General features: G+C 48.0%; 1 protein-coding gene across 1 annotated transcript in view; it reads left to right on the forward strand.

Moving 5' to 3' along the window:
- Window positions 1-15,327, forward strand: part of KCNQ3 (potassium voltage-gated channel subfamily Q member 3) — a 291,169-nt gene that overhangs the window by 255,426 nt on the left and 20,416 nt on the right. The window contains exons 5-9 of the mRNA XM_068983814.1: window positions 3,928-4,083; window positions 5,325-5,435; window positions 7,467-7,562; window positions 9,148-9,242; window positions 14,750-14,776. Of these exons, the coding sequence (XP_068839915.1) occupies window positions 3,928-4,083; window positions 5,325-5,435; window positions 7,467-7,562; window positions 9,148-9,242; window positions 14,750-14,776 (485 nt within the window). The remainder of the gene's footprint in view (window positions 1-3,927; window positions 4,084-5,324; window positions 5,436-7,466; window positions 7,563-9,147; window positions 9,243-14,749; window positions 14,777-15,327) is intronic.

Genomic DNA, 15,327 nt, shown 5'->3' on the forward strand with positions numbered 1-15,327 from the left:
TCACATGAGCCAAGGTACGTGTCAGTACCTGGCGAATAATTAGTGCTCATTAGTAGTAGCATGTATTATTCCAAACAGTACAAACAAATACAGAAAGAAAATGAAATACTAATTCAAAACACTTAAGTCTCACATCTGAAAGCGTAGTTTCTTCCCATACATGTTTTATTCCCTGTCTGCTCCACTTCTGGCCACAGGCTCAGGGAGACAGGGCTTTTTTTTTTTTTTTTTTTTTTTGAGAGTTCTTTCTTCACCTGAACTATTTTATTATTTTATTGTTATTATTACCCTTTGGCCATGCCCTGTGCTATATGGGACCCTAGTTCCCCAACACATGCCCCTGGCATTGGGAGTGCAGAGTCTCAATCACTAGACCACCAGGGAAGTCCTTATTTTATCTTTAATCAGAGGACATGTTAGCAACACCTAAGCTGGTGTCCATGCAGCTGAACTGATTCACGGCTCTGGTGGAAATCAGGACTGAAAATGTCTGGGTAAGGCCGTTGTCCTGTGTTCCCTCAGATTAGAATATGTGGCAGTTGGATGTTTGCCATGTAATACCTGGGAAAAGATGGCCCACGCCACCGCTGGACCCCACACCTGCGCCTGAGGGGGTGGAGTCAGGAAGTCAGGACAGTCACAGGTCTGCAGCAGGAGACGGCAGACAGAGCGACTGCTCGGCCAGCTCTGCGCCCCATCTTTCCCCCCAGCAGTCCCCGCTGGACGAGCCCTTAGCCTTTCACTGTCCCTGAGCTCTAGCGGGGCTGCAGGCCTGGCCTTCACTTCCAGAGCAGGCAATGTGTTCAGAAACTATAAGCGCTTACCTGGATTTGAGTCCAGCATTTACGAACTGCAGGAGCTTAGACCTGTTCCTTCTCTGAACCTGGTGAACAAACACCACTTCATTTCTTCATTCATTCATTCAAAAAAACGTGTTCTCTGGGCCAAGTTCCATGCTGGACTCTCCTGGAAACTCAGAGATGAAGAGTGAGGGGCCCACACAGGGTAGGACTTTAATGCTCTTACTAAAGTTGGGATCGGCCAGACTCTGCTTCCAGAACAAATAAGCCCTGGAGTCTCTGTGCCTTAGGACAAAAATGTGGGCATCTTCTCGTGCACACGGTGTCTGATGCGGGTCGAGTGGTCCTGGTTTGTCTAGGAAATGAACCTTGAGTCACTGAGGCAAGGGAAGCGGGCCGGCGAGCATCCTCTAGAATGGACCTAACACAGGAAGTAGCTCCCATCCCTCCCACAGACTGGATCCCAAACCCTCAACTGCCACTTGACTGCTGGGGGGCTCAGGCGTGTGCAGGAGCCGGTGGACGTCGGGGAGCCGCCGCTGCCACGGAGCGGCTGGCGAACATTGCATCAAGTCAGAATTACCTTGAATGGCCTTTGAATGACTGCAAGGCACAGTGAGGACTCATTTCCCTCCCCAGTGATCGCTGCCAGCTCTTCATCCCACACAGCCGGGACTTCCATACGCACATGGACAGCTGTTTCTCTGGTTCAGCATTTGGAGGCGGAGAGTATGAAAGAACATAGTCACGCTGGAATCACAGTCAACAGGGTGAAAGGTTCGTGACTGGGGAAGGACCAGCCACTTCATCCTTTCCTTCTCAAACCTCGGTGGAGTGGACACTCATGGAGGGAAAGGGCTGCTGGATTGTCCGCAGCGTCTCAGACAACCTCTGTCTGCTGTGAACTCACCCGAGTGCACCAGGCACGCGATTCTGTGGCAAAGGTCAGACCTATAAGCGAATGAGCGTAATAGAGACTTAACATCTGTTTAGAATATGATGAAGACGTAGAAGGAAAAAAAAAGCTAGAAATGAAAGCTCGCTCTAGTTGAGGGAGCACACATCCAGAAAGCTCTCATAATGGAGATGACACGGGTCTTAGGTGCCCCAGTGCTCTCGGGTTGGGCCCCCAGGGAGGGGCCGGGAGGACAGAGGACCAGTGTGAGCAAAGGCTCAGCGAGATGCGATGCGCCCAGGAGGCCCGTTGATTGGCCGAGGATGGTCGGATAGATGAACTCTGTTGATGTGAATGGCTTCATTCTCTGTGATGACTTTTCTTTTTTTTTTTTTTCCTGGTGTGTTTTTGTTTTTGTTTTTGTTTTTTTTACTTTATTTTACTTTGCAATACTGTATTGGTTTTGCCATACATTGACATGAATCCACCACGGGTGTATACAAGCTCCCAATCCTGAATCCCCCTCCCACCTCCCACCCCATATCATCTCTCTGGATCATCCCCATGCACCAGCCCCAAGCATCCTGTATCCTGTATCGAACATAGACTGGCATTTCATTTCTTACATGATAGTATACATGTTTCAATGCCATTCTCCCAAAACATCCCACCCTCTCCCTCAGAGTCCAAAAGTCCATTCTATACATCTGTGTCTCTTTTGCTGTCTCGCATACAGGGTCATCATTACCATCTTTCTAAATTCCGTATATATGTGTCAGTATACTGTATTGGTGTTTTGCTTTCTGGCTTACTTCACTCTGTATCATCGGCTCCAGTTTCATCCATCTCATTAGAACTGATTCAAATGTATTCTTTTTAATGGCTGAGTAATACTCCATTGTGTATATGTACCACAGCTTTCTTATCCATTCATCTGCTGATGGACATCTAGGTTGTTTCCATGTCCTGGCTATTATAAACTGCTGCAATGAACATTGGGGTACATGTGTCTCTTTCAATTCTGGTTTCCTCCGTGTGTATGCCCAGCAGTGGGATTGCTGGGTCATAAGGGAGTTCTATTTGCAATTTTTTAAGGAATCTCCACACTGTTCTCCATAGTGGCTGTACTAGTTTGCATTCCCACCAACAGTGTAAGAGGGTTCCCTTTTCTCCACACCCTCTCCAGCATTTATTGCTTGTAGACTTTTGGATCGCAGCCATTCTGACTGGTGTGAAATGGTACCTCATTGTGGTCTTGATTTGCATTTCTCTGATAATGAGTGATGTTGAGCATCTTTTCATGTGTTTGTTATCCCTCCGTTCTGTGATGACTTAGCAGGAATGTTAGGCCTAATCTCCAGACTGTGTTTGCCCATGACCTTGACTTTCTTCTGCCCAACCTACCAGGGTAACCCTTGGAGGTGGAATAGAATGAGAGACATAGGAAGTGCCTCAGGGATCATCATGGTCAGGGTGTTTGAAACTTCAGTGGTTTGCCCATCTTTGCCATGTCTGTGTACCACTCTTACCATTACCACCCTTCACATTTTTCCTTTACATCAGCTCTCTCTTGTTTTCAAGGATATCCCAGTCTATCATGCGATGATATCCACGAAATAATGGTTTTTTGTTTAATTTATGCTAATATAGTTTAAATCAGTATGTGGTTACTTCATATAAAAAATGCCTATCTGCATTTGAAGTATCTGTGGCACTTTTTGAAATTCTGTGGTTCAGTCCCTTCATTTTAAAAATGAAAAAACTGAGGCTGAAGAGGAGAGGTCATCTGCCCAGAGTCACACAGTCAGTTAGTGGCAGGGCTGGGTCCCCATCCACACCTCTGTCCCTTCTGCCAGGATAATTCCCCCTCGCTGTCACTTTCCAAGTGGAAAGAGCTTTATGGTTGTTCTTCCCAATCCTGCAGAGAATAGGGTCTCCTGAGTCCCGAGCCTTGTCCCTCCTGCCTTCTTACTTCCCCGTGAAGCCTCTTGAGCTGTGATTAAGTGACCACAGAGCTCTCCCTCTCCTTCTAGAGCCATCCCCTCATTCTGTTAATGATGAAAACAATGACCCCCATTTTCCAGTGATGGGAGGGGAGGATCAGAGAAGGTGAGTAACTGGCCCGTGTCCCAGAGCTGGTAAACCTGCACTCCAGCTCCAGTGTGTCTGCCTGCAACGTCCTCCCAGCCTCCACGCAGTGACCCCTTCCCTGTCCACTGCTTGCTGTCCCAGGAGCTCATCACCGCCTGGTACATCGGGTTCCTGACGCTCATCCTTTCTTCATTTCTCGTCTACCTGGTTGAGAAAGATGTGCCGGAGGTGGATGCCCAAGGAGAAGAGATGAAAGAGGAATTTGAGACCTATGCAGATGCCCTGTGGTGGGGCCTGGTGAGTCACCACCTTGAAAGCTGTCCCGTGGGGGTCGGCTGGAGGGCCGGAAGGATGTGGAGGGTGTGATGCGGACATATGGGGTTGGGCAGCTGCATTCTTCAGCACAGGGGAGAGGAGAGCACCTCCATTTAGGAACCCCCCTCAGGAGACGTACCCTGCAGGGGGCCCTTGGAAGGCGGGCTTTTCCCTAGAAGTCAGGGCTCTGATCAGTCTCGTCCCATGGTCACTCAGGGACCTTACCTGTCATTAGCCAGGCTATGCTGTGCAGACTCAGTGGCAGAAGCAGATGTATATACCCAGACCCTCAAGCACACCTAGAGACACATGGCCCCACCCCATCGGGCATGTGGTATTAAAGCATTGTTGAAGCACTTTACATTTATAAACACAGTTTAAGTGCAAATAACTCCTATTATTAGCTCCCTGGTGGTTCAAACAGTAAAGAATCCTCCTACAGTACAGGAGACCTGGGTTCGATCCCTGGGTTGGAAAGATCCCCTGGAGAAGGGAATGGCTGCCCACTCCAGTATTCTTGCCTGGAGAATTCCTTGGACAGAGGAGCCTGGCGGGCCACAGTCTAGCGGGTCGCAAAGAGTCGGACACGACTGAGCAACTATAACACTTTCACTTTTTCGAATTGGAGAACCTGAGGCCTGAAGGGGTTGAGTCACTAATTCAAAGCTCTCTGAGCCAAGTTAGTGCTTAACCTGGGATTTGAACTCAAGCATTTGGGTTCCAGAGGCCACACTCTTAGCTACTCCTGTAGCCTGACTTCCATGTTCATAAGTACAAGTGTGCTGATAACCTACAAGTGTAAACGCACAGAGGAATATTCAACATATACCTGGACAGACACGGGCCCAGACATTAGGCATGCACACCCATACACACAATACATGTAAGTACATGCACGAGAGCACATACATTCAGGATCATGGCTATACACAAAGTCACGCATTTGCAAACATACACATGAATATATATGCACATACGCATGTTTGCAATCCTTGAAATACCTGTTGACTGACGATAGGGAAGAAATCCTTAGCTTAGAAACAGATGTGGTCTCAAGGCTCCTATATAAGACTGCTGGTCTTTAGCACCTTCCCTCCCATGGGAGTCTTGTTCTAAACGGGACAGTGCCCCAGTCAGTACAAAGGCTTATGGGTAAAGCTCGGCTGATACATCACTGACCTCCTCCCCCGGGAAGCCCCGTGTCTGAACGCTTCTCTTTTCAGATTACACTGGCCACCATTGGCTACGGAGACAAGACGCCCAAAACGTGGGAAGGCCGTCTGATCGCAGCCACCTTTTCCTTAATCGGCGTCTCCTTTTTTGCCCTGCCAGCCGTGAGTGCCCTCACTGTTATCCCTTGATGATGGGCAGGATCCGTCACTGCCTGGCCCCAGCTCAGCCGTCCAGCCTCATCTTCCACCTTCTCGTATCCTGATTTCCAGCCCCATCAACCCAAAGCTGTCCTGTCTCTGCCACAGGCTGTGTGGCTCTTTGCCAGGAGTGATCCCCCCCAAACACCTACTCCTCTTTCAAGACTCAGTTTCTTTTCTGAAAAAAATTTTATTGAACTATAGTTGATTTACGGTGTTGTGAACATTTGCTTTACAGCAAAGTGACACATGTACATATAGGCATTCTTTGTTTAAAAACTGGGGTATAATTGCTTTACAATGTTGCGTTTTTTCTGCTATACAACCAAGTGAATCGGCCATACGTTTCCTTATAGCCCCTCCTTCTTGGACCTCCCTCCCATCCCGCCCTTCTAGGCCATCACAGAGCACCAAGCTGAGCTCATACTCTTTTTAAAAATATTCTTTTCTATTATGGCTTATCACAGGATATTGGATATAGTTCCCTGTGTTATACAGGGACATGTTGTTTATCCTCCAGACCCAGTTCAATGCTGCCTTCTTTAGGCTGAGTTCAGCACTCCCTCCTCTGGGCATCGCTCTGTAAAAGCATTTCTGAGCCCACCTGGGATTTCACATTCCAAATCTGCTTCCCCAGGAGAATGTGAGCCCCCTGGGGCTTGATTATGTCTTTCATGCCCATATTCCATGCACATAGCGAGTCCTTTATATTTGTGACTTCCCTTCTCTGCCCTGTCATCTTCTAGTTTGTGTTAAAAAAAAATGCATTTCCCTCAAATTCTTGATCCCTGGTAGAATAACTTCCCAAAGCCCAGTGCCCATCGGCGTCATAGCAGCAATAATAATATACAGCATTGTTGAACTTGCTGTGAACCAGATTCATGCCATGTGCTTCCCTTACACTGTCTCATTTAATCTTTGTAAAAACACTTGGAGTTTGGTGTGCATTTCTCCCCATTTTCCAGATGAGGAGACAGGCTTTATTGGGTTAGTTAAGTTTCCATAGTCACAGGGCTAATGGGTTGTAGAGCCAGGGACCCAGGCCTGCTCCTTCAAGCGTGGCTCTTAATCACAAAGCTTGAAAAGAACCTTCCAGTGTAACAGCCCCTCTTCCCTGCCCTTCATCTCCTATCCTTTTGATGCTGAGGCTCTTCATCCATCGCAGCCCTCCCTTCATCCATCACAGCTGTCCAGTGTGTTTCCCTAAGCTGTTTGACCTTGGGAAGATGACCTTTCTGACTCTCAGTTTCTTTATCTATAAAAGATGAGGGGCATGGGACATGGTCTCTAAATTCTCTTTCAACTTGAAAGGGGTGTGCCCCCCCCAACCCTGCCATGTACTCCACATGAGAGTTTGACCTAGAAATCAAAACAGATCACAATTCGGAGAAATGCCAGCCAGAGTAAAAGTCTCATGTGACAATTCAAGCAACTGAAATATTTTTTAAATTCCATTAATTTTTTTTTTTTAATTTTAAAATCTTTAATTCTTTCATGTGTTCCCAAACATGAACCCCCCTCCCACCTCCCTCCCCATAACATCTCTGTGGGTCATCCCCATGCACCAGCCCCAAGCATGCTGTATCCTGCGTCAGACATAGACTGGCGATTCAATTCTTACATGATAGTATACATGATAGAATTAACTGGGAATCTGTTGCACCTCCTACTCCTTACTAGGCAGTCCCTGTTACGTCATCTCATTTTTCCCTCACAGAACTGTGAGGTGGGTGCCGCTGTCTGACTTCCCCGTGGAAGAACCTGAGATGCAGCAGAGAAGAGGCTGCCCAGGGCCTCCCTGCTGGGAGTGGCAGAGTCGGGGATTGAACCCTGACTCCAAGGCCCCACTTAACCCGGCCCCCACTGCCTGGAAGACAAAGAAGGGATCTTTTCTTCTCCCCTTCGCTCGGTGTCATCACTGGGGCCTGAGAGTTGGGGTGGGGCTCCAGGAGAGGCTTGGGGGAGCTGACCTCAGGGCCTGACCTCTCCCTTCAGGGCATCCTGGGGTCCGGGCTGGCGCTCAAGGTACAGGAACAGCACCGCCAGAAGCACTTTGAGAAAAGGAGGAAACCCGCTGCTGAGCTCATCCAGGTTCGTCTGCCTGGGGCTGAACTGGATGGGGTCACGCATCTGTGGGTGTGTCTGTGTGTGTCTACATCTGTGTGTGTGTGTGTCTATGTGTATGGGTGTGTGTCTATGTGTATGGGTGTGTGTCTATGTGTATGTGTGTGTGTCTATGTCTGTCTGTGTCTGTGTGTCTGTGTGTGCATGTGTCTGTGTGTGTGTGCATGCGCACAAGCACATCCATATGCCTCTACAGGAGTGGGCATACCGTGATCTGGGATGGACCCAGGACCAAGCCTGCTTGCCACAACTCTGGGTGTTGCTATGGTTTATCTCTATGACCAGTCACTGTGTGTCCTGAAAGTGACCATCCCATTACTCTCCCATCCAAGTTCTAAGCCAGTCAAAAACTAGACACAGGACTCAGACAGGAGCCCGCCCATCAGCTGTTTTACCTCTGATGGGGTGGAGAACTTGGCCTGGACTTGGGTCCACACTAGCTTTTCTCCCCTTCTATTCTCACCACAGTCTTGAACGGGGAACCCACAAGGAACAGCCAGCCTAGAGCACAGATGCATAGCCAACCAGCTGCAAGGAGATGTGGGCCCTTGCATCTGCTCATGATAGAGAGCTGATAAGTCCAGAGAGGGAGAGATGCCCGCGTGTTCACAGTACCGACCAGCTCACTGTTTACCCCACCCAGCAGACGGCCATGCAGCGGCGGGTGTGGCCTCCTGCCAGCCGTTCCTCCCTCTCGCTGCCCCCACCCTGGGCTGGGAGCCGGGGCAATAGTGAGAGATGACGGGAGGGGCAGAGTGCTCCCTCTTCTCTTTCAGGGAGAGTTCTTGCTTCGTGGTTTTATGGGCTGCTGGGAGCAGAGAGAATAGGAAGGGAGAGTGTTCTGGCTCTGGCTGGCTGCCTGGGACATTTCGTCTGCATGGCCTCCCATGACATTGCCTCCAGTTGCAGTGAGTGTCCCTGCGGGGCTGATGCAGGATGGTGCACGGTGGTCTGCATGGCCTCCCGTGAAATTGCCTCCATTTGCAGTGAGTGTCCCTGTGGGGCTGATGCAGGATGGTGCACGGTGTTATCTTGCAGCTTGTAGTTTCTAAGGCAGTTCTGGTCTCAAAGAGTCTGCCCTGTTACCCTCCCCAGCCCCGAAACCATCACAATATACAGAAGATCTAGTGTGTTAGAATCAAAACCTCACCTGCCAGACTGTCTTTTGCTCCCAGAAGTGGCACAAAAGACTGTTTGTCTTCCCACCTCCTTGAGAAAACTCAAGGAATCGTGCAGCAACAGGAATCCCTGCTCCTTTCAAGGCTCTTATGCTCAGATTCCCCTCTTCAGGGTAATTCACTTATCTACCCTACCCCTACTATGTTGGTTTTCTCCCCTACTACGTCGGTTTTCTCCATCTGAGATGATAAGGTCAAGGAGGTTTTTCTTCCCATAGGAGCTACAAAAGGCCAAGAATCTGCCTTCTCTGGGTATGACCTCAGTGTACACTGAACCCTGAGGTGTCCAGGGCTGACTGTTTCAAAGTTGTGGGATTCCGTGTGACCTTCTGGGTGACACCAGCTCATTCCCACCCCTCGTCTCTCCTCCCCAGGCCGCCTGGAGGTACTATGCTACCAACCCCAACAGGATTGATCTCGTGGCAACATGGAGGTTCTATGAATCAGTCGTCTCTTTTCCGTTCTTCAGGCAAGTGGCTCAGCCGAATGCTCAGGGCATGGCTCACCACTGCTGCCGGGTCCGTATGTGTGCCCGTGGCCTTCACAGTTCCCGGAGGTCGGTGGTTCTCAGTCTGGGCCTCATGTTAGACTCATTAGAGCTTAAAATATCCCAATGCCCAGACCATCCCCAGGCTGATTAAATCATAATCCCAGGGAGGAGGCAGGTAAGGGGGTGCAGCCCAGTATTTTTTGAGGCTCCCCAGATGACCTCAGGATGTCACTCAGGGTTTCCAGCTAGACAGTGTGGAGTGGCTGAAAGAGAAGGTCCTGTCAATGTTGGAGCAGGGCCAGTGGCTGAGGAAGTGAGGAGTGGGTGCAATGGGCTACCCTGGCCATCCTGGAGGCCAGGATAGTCGTGCCTTTCACCCCCAGACCAGGAAAGGGCAGGGGAAGAAGCATCTGGGGGGAGTCCTCTGGGGGCTCAGAGATGTTTTGTATTCTCAGAAGTGGGAAATTAAATGAGAGTCTTCAGGAAAAAAAAATTACATTCCATTTCCAATGGCCAGCGCCTATGAAAAGGGAGAGGGAAATGAATATTTATGGGCATCCAGTATGCTCCTGGAATACAAGTTGACGTTTGATTTAATACTCACAAGCACCCTGTGAAATAAATCAGAGGTTCTCAGATGTTAAGATGGGTTATAATCAGTGGGGGGTGTGGACATGCGGATCCTGCATCCTTCAGCAGTTTTGTGCTGTGTGCTTAATCGCATCAGTTGTGTCTGACTCTTTGTGATTCCATGGACTGTAGGCCACCAGGCTCCTCTGTCCAAGGGATTTTCCTGGCAAGAATACTAGAGGTGGTTGCCACTTCCTCCTCCAGGGGGTTTTCGCAACCCAGGGATCGAACCCACGTCTCCTGTGTCTCCCACATTGCAAGCAGATTTTTTAACCGCTGAGCCACCAGGGAAGCCCTCAACAATTTTAGTGGCATTGGAATAGTTGAAGCATCTCAGACAAGCATCCCTGGTGATTTTAACACAGGAGCCCCTGGAGACAGGCTGGGGGGTTGGTGTCACCAGGCTTCTTTTGCAAAGGAGCCAACTGGGGCTTAGAAACTTTGATCATTTTGGCCAGTGTCAGCCACATCTAGGGTCCTCCAAGCCTGTGATCACTAGCTGGGTTTCTGAAACAGACTGCACCTTGCCAGGTTTTCGATCCTGAGCTCAGAGTTTTAAGTGTATGAATGGAAGGCTGGACCGCTAGGACCCTTGAGCAGACTCATACCTGGAGTGGGGACCCACCCGCTCTGCAGCATGTTTCTGCCATATATCTGGGTTCACAGACCATGACGTGAACCAACGCTGGACTAGGGACTCCCTCCCACCTCCCTTTACTCTCATTATGGGACTGGTGACCAGTCTCTGAGCTCAGCCTCAATATTCCCTCCACCTCCATCACCAGATTGCGGTGAAGATTTAAGGATGCTGAGGACATCAAGGTCTCCTGACTCATTTCCCCTGCATAAAACCTTCCAGTGGGTAACCATAACAAAGAGAGGAGGATCCCAAACCTGACCATGACCCACTTGGCCCCAAAACCTCAGGGCCGTGCTTCCCTCTCCCAGCTCAGGATCTATGGTGCTGTGGGTCTAGTGGCACATGGCACGTGGCACCTTCTAGTCTAGACATTCAGTCCAGCAGTATTTTTGAGCTCCTTGTATATGCTAAGGTTGGGCCATGAAGGTCACACATGACTCAAAGAGTCAGACACAACTGAAGAGACTTAGGATGCAGGTATATGCCCTGAAGGCGCTTTCTATGATTCCTTCTGATTCTATAATTCTATTCTGTGTGTGTGTGAATCGCTCAGTCTTGTCCATCTCTTTGCGACCCCATGGACTGTAGCCCACCAGGCTCCTCTGTCCACGGAATTCTCCAGGCAAGAATACTGGAGTGGGTAGCCATTCCCTTCTCCAGAGGATCTTCCTGACCCAGAGATCGAATTTGAGTCTCCAGCATTGCAGGCAGATTCCTAGTGTAGCTATAATCATTTCAAGTTTGGGGTAGTATCAAAATTCCTTAGGAGAGCAAGAGTCTTAGAATGGGCCGGTTGCTTCTCCTGAAGAGAACAGATTAACCTTGAACTCCAGAACCAGAGCTTGTGCAACCATACTGAACGCTGAATCAAGATGATTTCTGTTTGCTTTGCATCCCAAGGTCTTGGCAATAGGCCCATTCTTTTGGGTTGATTTATTATAAATAAGGCATTGTCCTAGCTGTCAGAGACTCGGAGGAATACATTGTGCTGCAGACAGCTGCTGTGATATGGGAATGGCTTTTAGCCTAGGAGGGAACATTTCTTTCTTTTTTTTCAAGGACAAAAGTATAAAGCCACTAGAGAATTCACTTGGCAACCATTCTGAAACAAGGCAGTCCCTTGAGGAAAAAAATGTTCCCCATATTCCAACCCATTCCATAGGTTTCACAGCAAAATAAAAAGTAGCTGATAGTACACTGGTATGTTTTCACCTGCTTCCTAAAGGGTTTTTATTTGATTTATTTTTAAAAAGATTTTATTGAAATATACTTCACATATTACAAAAGGATTTCACATACCATAAAAGATACCCACTTAAAGTAACAGTTTGGTGGGTTTCAACATATTCACAAAGTTGGGTATTGATCGCCATTGTCTTTTCATTATCCCCCAAAGAAACCCAGTGCCCTTTAGCAGTTACCCCTGGTTCCCTCTTTTACTGCAGCCCCTGCAGCCACTCATTTATTTTTTTACTCTATTCTGGATGTTTCATATAAAAAATAAAATCTTGGGACTTCTCTGGTGGTCCAGTGGCTAGATCCTGTGCTCCTAATGCAGTGGGCCTGAGTTCGATCCCTGGTCAGGGAACTAGAGCCCACATGCCATGGCCAAATAAATAAATATAATAAATAAATAAAATGTTACGATTTTTTTTACCTAGCATAATATTTTCAAGTTTTGTCTATATTGTCTTGTGTATCAGAACTTTATTGCTTTTATGGCAGAATAATATTTCATGATATTGACCCCATTTTATTTATCCATTCATCAGCTGATACACACTTGTGCTGTTTCTACCTTGGGGCTGTTATACCCCCATGAACATTCAAGTACCTGTTTGTGGATATGTGTTTTCAGTTCTGTTGGATTTATACCTAGGAGTGGAATAGGTAACTCTATATTGACTTTTTGAGACGCCGTCAGACTGTTTTCCATGGTGGCTGCATGATTTTGTAATCCTCCAAAAGATCTTGAAGGATGCAGCTATGCTGCTGCTAAGTCGCTTCAGTCGTGTCCGACTCTGTGCTACCGCATAGACGGCAGCCCACTAGGCTCCTCTGTCTCTGGGATTCTCCAGGCAAGAATACTGGAGTGGGTTGCCATTTCCTTCTCCAGTGCATGAAAGTGAAAAGTGAAAGTGAAGTCGCTCAGTCATGCCCAACTCTTAGCGACCCCATGGACTGCAGCCTACCAGGCTCCTCCGTCCATGGGATTTTCCAGGCAAGAGTACTGGAGTTGGGTGCCATTGCCTTCTCCATGCAGTTATGTAGCCCATTTCTAAAAGTAGTGTCATATCCATTTCCAGCACGTGGAGTTCTTTGTTACTTTGCAGGAATATGTGTGTATGTATACACACATGTACATATTGATATGTGTATGTATATATTTGTATGTTTTGGGCTACCAGTGATGAGTGATGTATGGCCTTTTTTGTGTTGTTTTTATGCTTACTTAGAATTACATACTCATTACTTTTGAATTTCAAAGAACCTTAGAGACTTTGAAGTCCAACTCCAATTTTAGATAAGAAGAAACAGAAGCCTCCAGCTCAGGAACTTGCTCAAGGTCACACAAGATGCTGGGCACAGGAGAGACCAAACCCAGGTCTTCTGATTTGTGGCCTGTGGAGACTGAGGCTTCGCAGGTGGCGCTATGCACCTGGGAACCCACCTGCCAATGCAGGAGACTTAAGAGACACAAGTTCAATCTCTGGGTCAGGAAGATCCCCTGGAGGAGGGTGTGGCAGCCCACTCCAGTATTTTTGCCTGGAGAATTCCAGGAACAGAGGAGCCTGGAGGGCTATAGTCCACAGGGTTACAAAGAGTCAGACACAACTGAAGCCACATAGCACAGAGACTGTGTAGACCTAATAGAAGTAGGTGGTAGGAGGTTAAGGTAGAGGAAGAATCTGGGGAGTGGGGGGGCAGATAGTAAATTACACATTCTCATGCACAAGCAGAGAAGTGGGCACCTGTTAAAAATCCCATGTTGTCTACCGTCAACAATAACAAAAACATCCATGCATGCTTATCAGTTCCCTAAAAGTGGTATCAGTAGCAGAACTGTCTATAGCTGCACTGCCCTACATGGTAACTACTTGTCACAGGTGGCTGTCGAGTATCTATGGCTAATGCAACCGAGAAACAGAATATTTAATTTTCTTTCATTTTAATTTCAATGGCCATCTGTGATTAGTGTCTGTCACTGCAGCTCTGGAATCATTAGATAAGGGACAAAAATGGCGATGAGACTAAGGCCCAAGAAACAAGTTACCTGACCAAAAAGACTCAGTTAATTTACTGTATAAGCAGAACTTGTTCTTTTTATGAGCAGGATCAAGATTATTGGAGTTCTTAGAAATGGAGAAGAAGGACAATATGCAGTTATCTTTCTCTAGGGCTGAATAACATTAGATCTGTTTTCATAAGTGCTGTCTGCGTGTGTGCACATGCTAAGTCGCTCCAGTCGTGTCCAACTCTGAGACCCCATGGACCGTAGCCCGCCAGGCTCCTCTGTCCATGGAATTCTCCAGGCAAGAGTACTGGAGTGGGGTGCCATGCCCTCCTCCAGGGGATCTTCCCGACCCAGGGATTGGTCTCTTATGTCTCCTTCATTGGCAGGCAGGTTCTTTACCACTAGCACCACCTGGGAAGCCCTTTATGTGTGCTATCTCATTCAGTCCCTTGTTCCCTGATCTGTCCCCACCACTTAACAGGTCACCTAAGCCCAGCACAAGCTGTGGGACAGAGTAGGTGCTCAGGAACCATTTTTTGGATGAATAAATCAGCAGTCTGCATCCTTTTGGGCACCAGATACAGGTTACGTGGAAGACAATTTTTCCCCAGACTGGGTGGTGGAGAGGGGGTGGTTTCAGAATGGTTTAAGCACATTACATTTTTTGCGCACTTTATTTTTAATCTAATGCCACCACTCATCTGACAGGAGGTACCAGTCTGCGGCCCCGAGGTTGGGAACCTCTGGAATAAATGAATGAATGGCTGAGAGGGATCTTGGAGTTCAGAACCAGGCCCGTTAGGTTGCAGAAGGGGTCTAGGGTCTGCCTGGGGAACCCCAGCTCATTCATGGGCCCCCCTCTACATGTGCCATTTTGCCTTGCTCCTGCATCTTCAGCAAAGGAAGCTTGCAAACAGATTTTGGGGAGAGGAGAAGCAGTTGCATGTAATTTATGCTTTGTTTATTTTTTTCTCCTCATAGGAAAGAACAGCTGGATCCAGCAGCCAGGTACGTTTGTGATCATGAGTCCTCTTCTTCCCATCACTGTGTCGAGACAGAGGGTCGAGTTATGTATGGCCTGAGGCCCCTGGGCAGTCGTGCTGGTCATGGGATAGAGTTTTGGGGCTCACTGTGGTTGCTGGACACCATTTTCTTCTGCCAATTTCATGTAAATTTGCTCAAGAACAACTTAACTGTGATCATAGCGGCAGCCACCTTTTGAGTGTTTCTCCTCTGGGCAGGACTTTGTGCCTGGAGTCCTGCATGTGTGGTCTCACATGGTCCTCACATCACCAATGAGAAATCGACTCTCATGCTTTCATTTATGGGTTGAGGAGGTTGAGTCAGAGAGGCTGAGTTACTCACCTCCTGAGTCACACAGCTACTGAGTAGTAAGACCAAAATTCGAACTCAGGTCTGAATATTCAGACCATGTTATTTCCACTATAACTTGCTTCATTTGCTTCTTGGGTTCACAGATGTTTCCTCAAAAAGTGTGAAAGTGTTAGTCTTTCAGTCATGTCCGATTCTTTGTGACCCCATGGATCGTAGCCCTCGAG

Source organism: Capricornis sumatraensis, chromosome 11 (assembly GCF_032405125.1).
Source record: "Capricornis sumatraensis isolate serow.1 chromosome 11, serow.2, whole genome shotgun sequence".
NCBI lineage: Eukaryota > Metazoa > Chordata > Mammalia > Artiodactyla > Bovidae > Capricornis > Capricornis sumatraensis.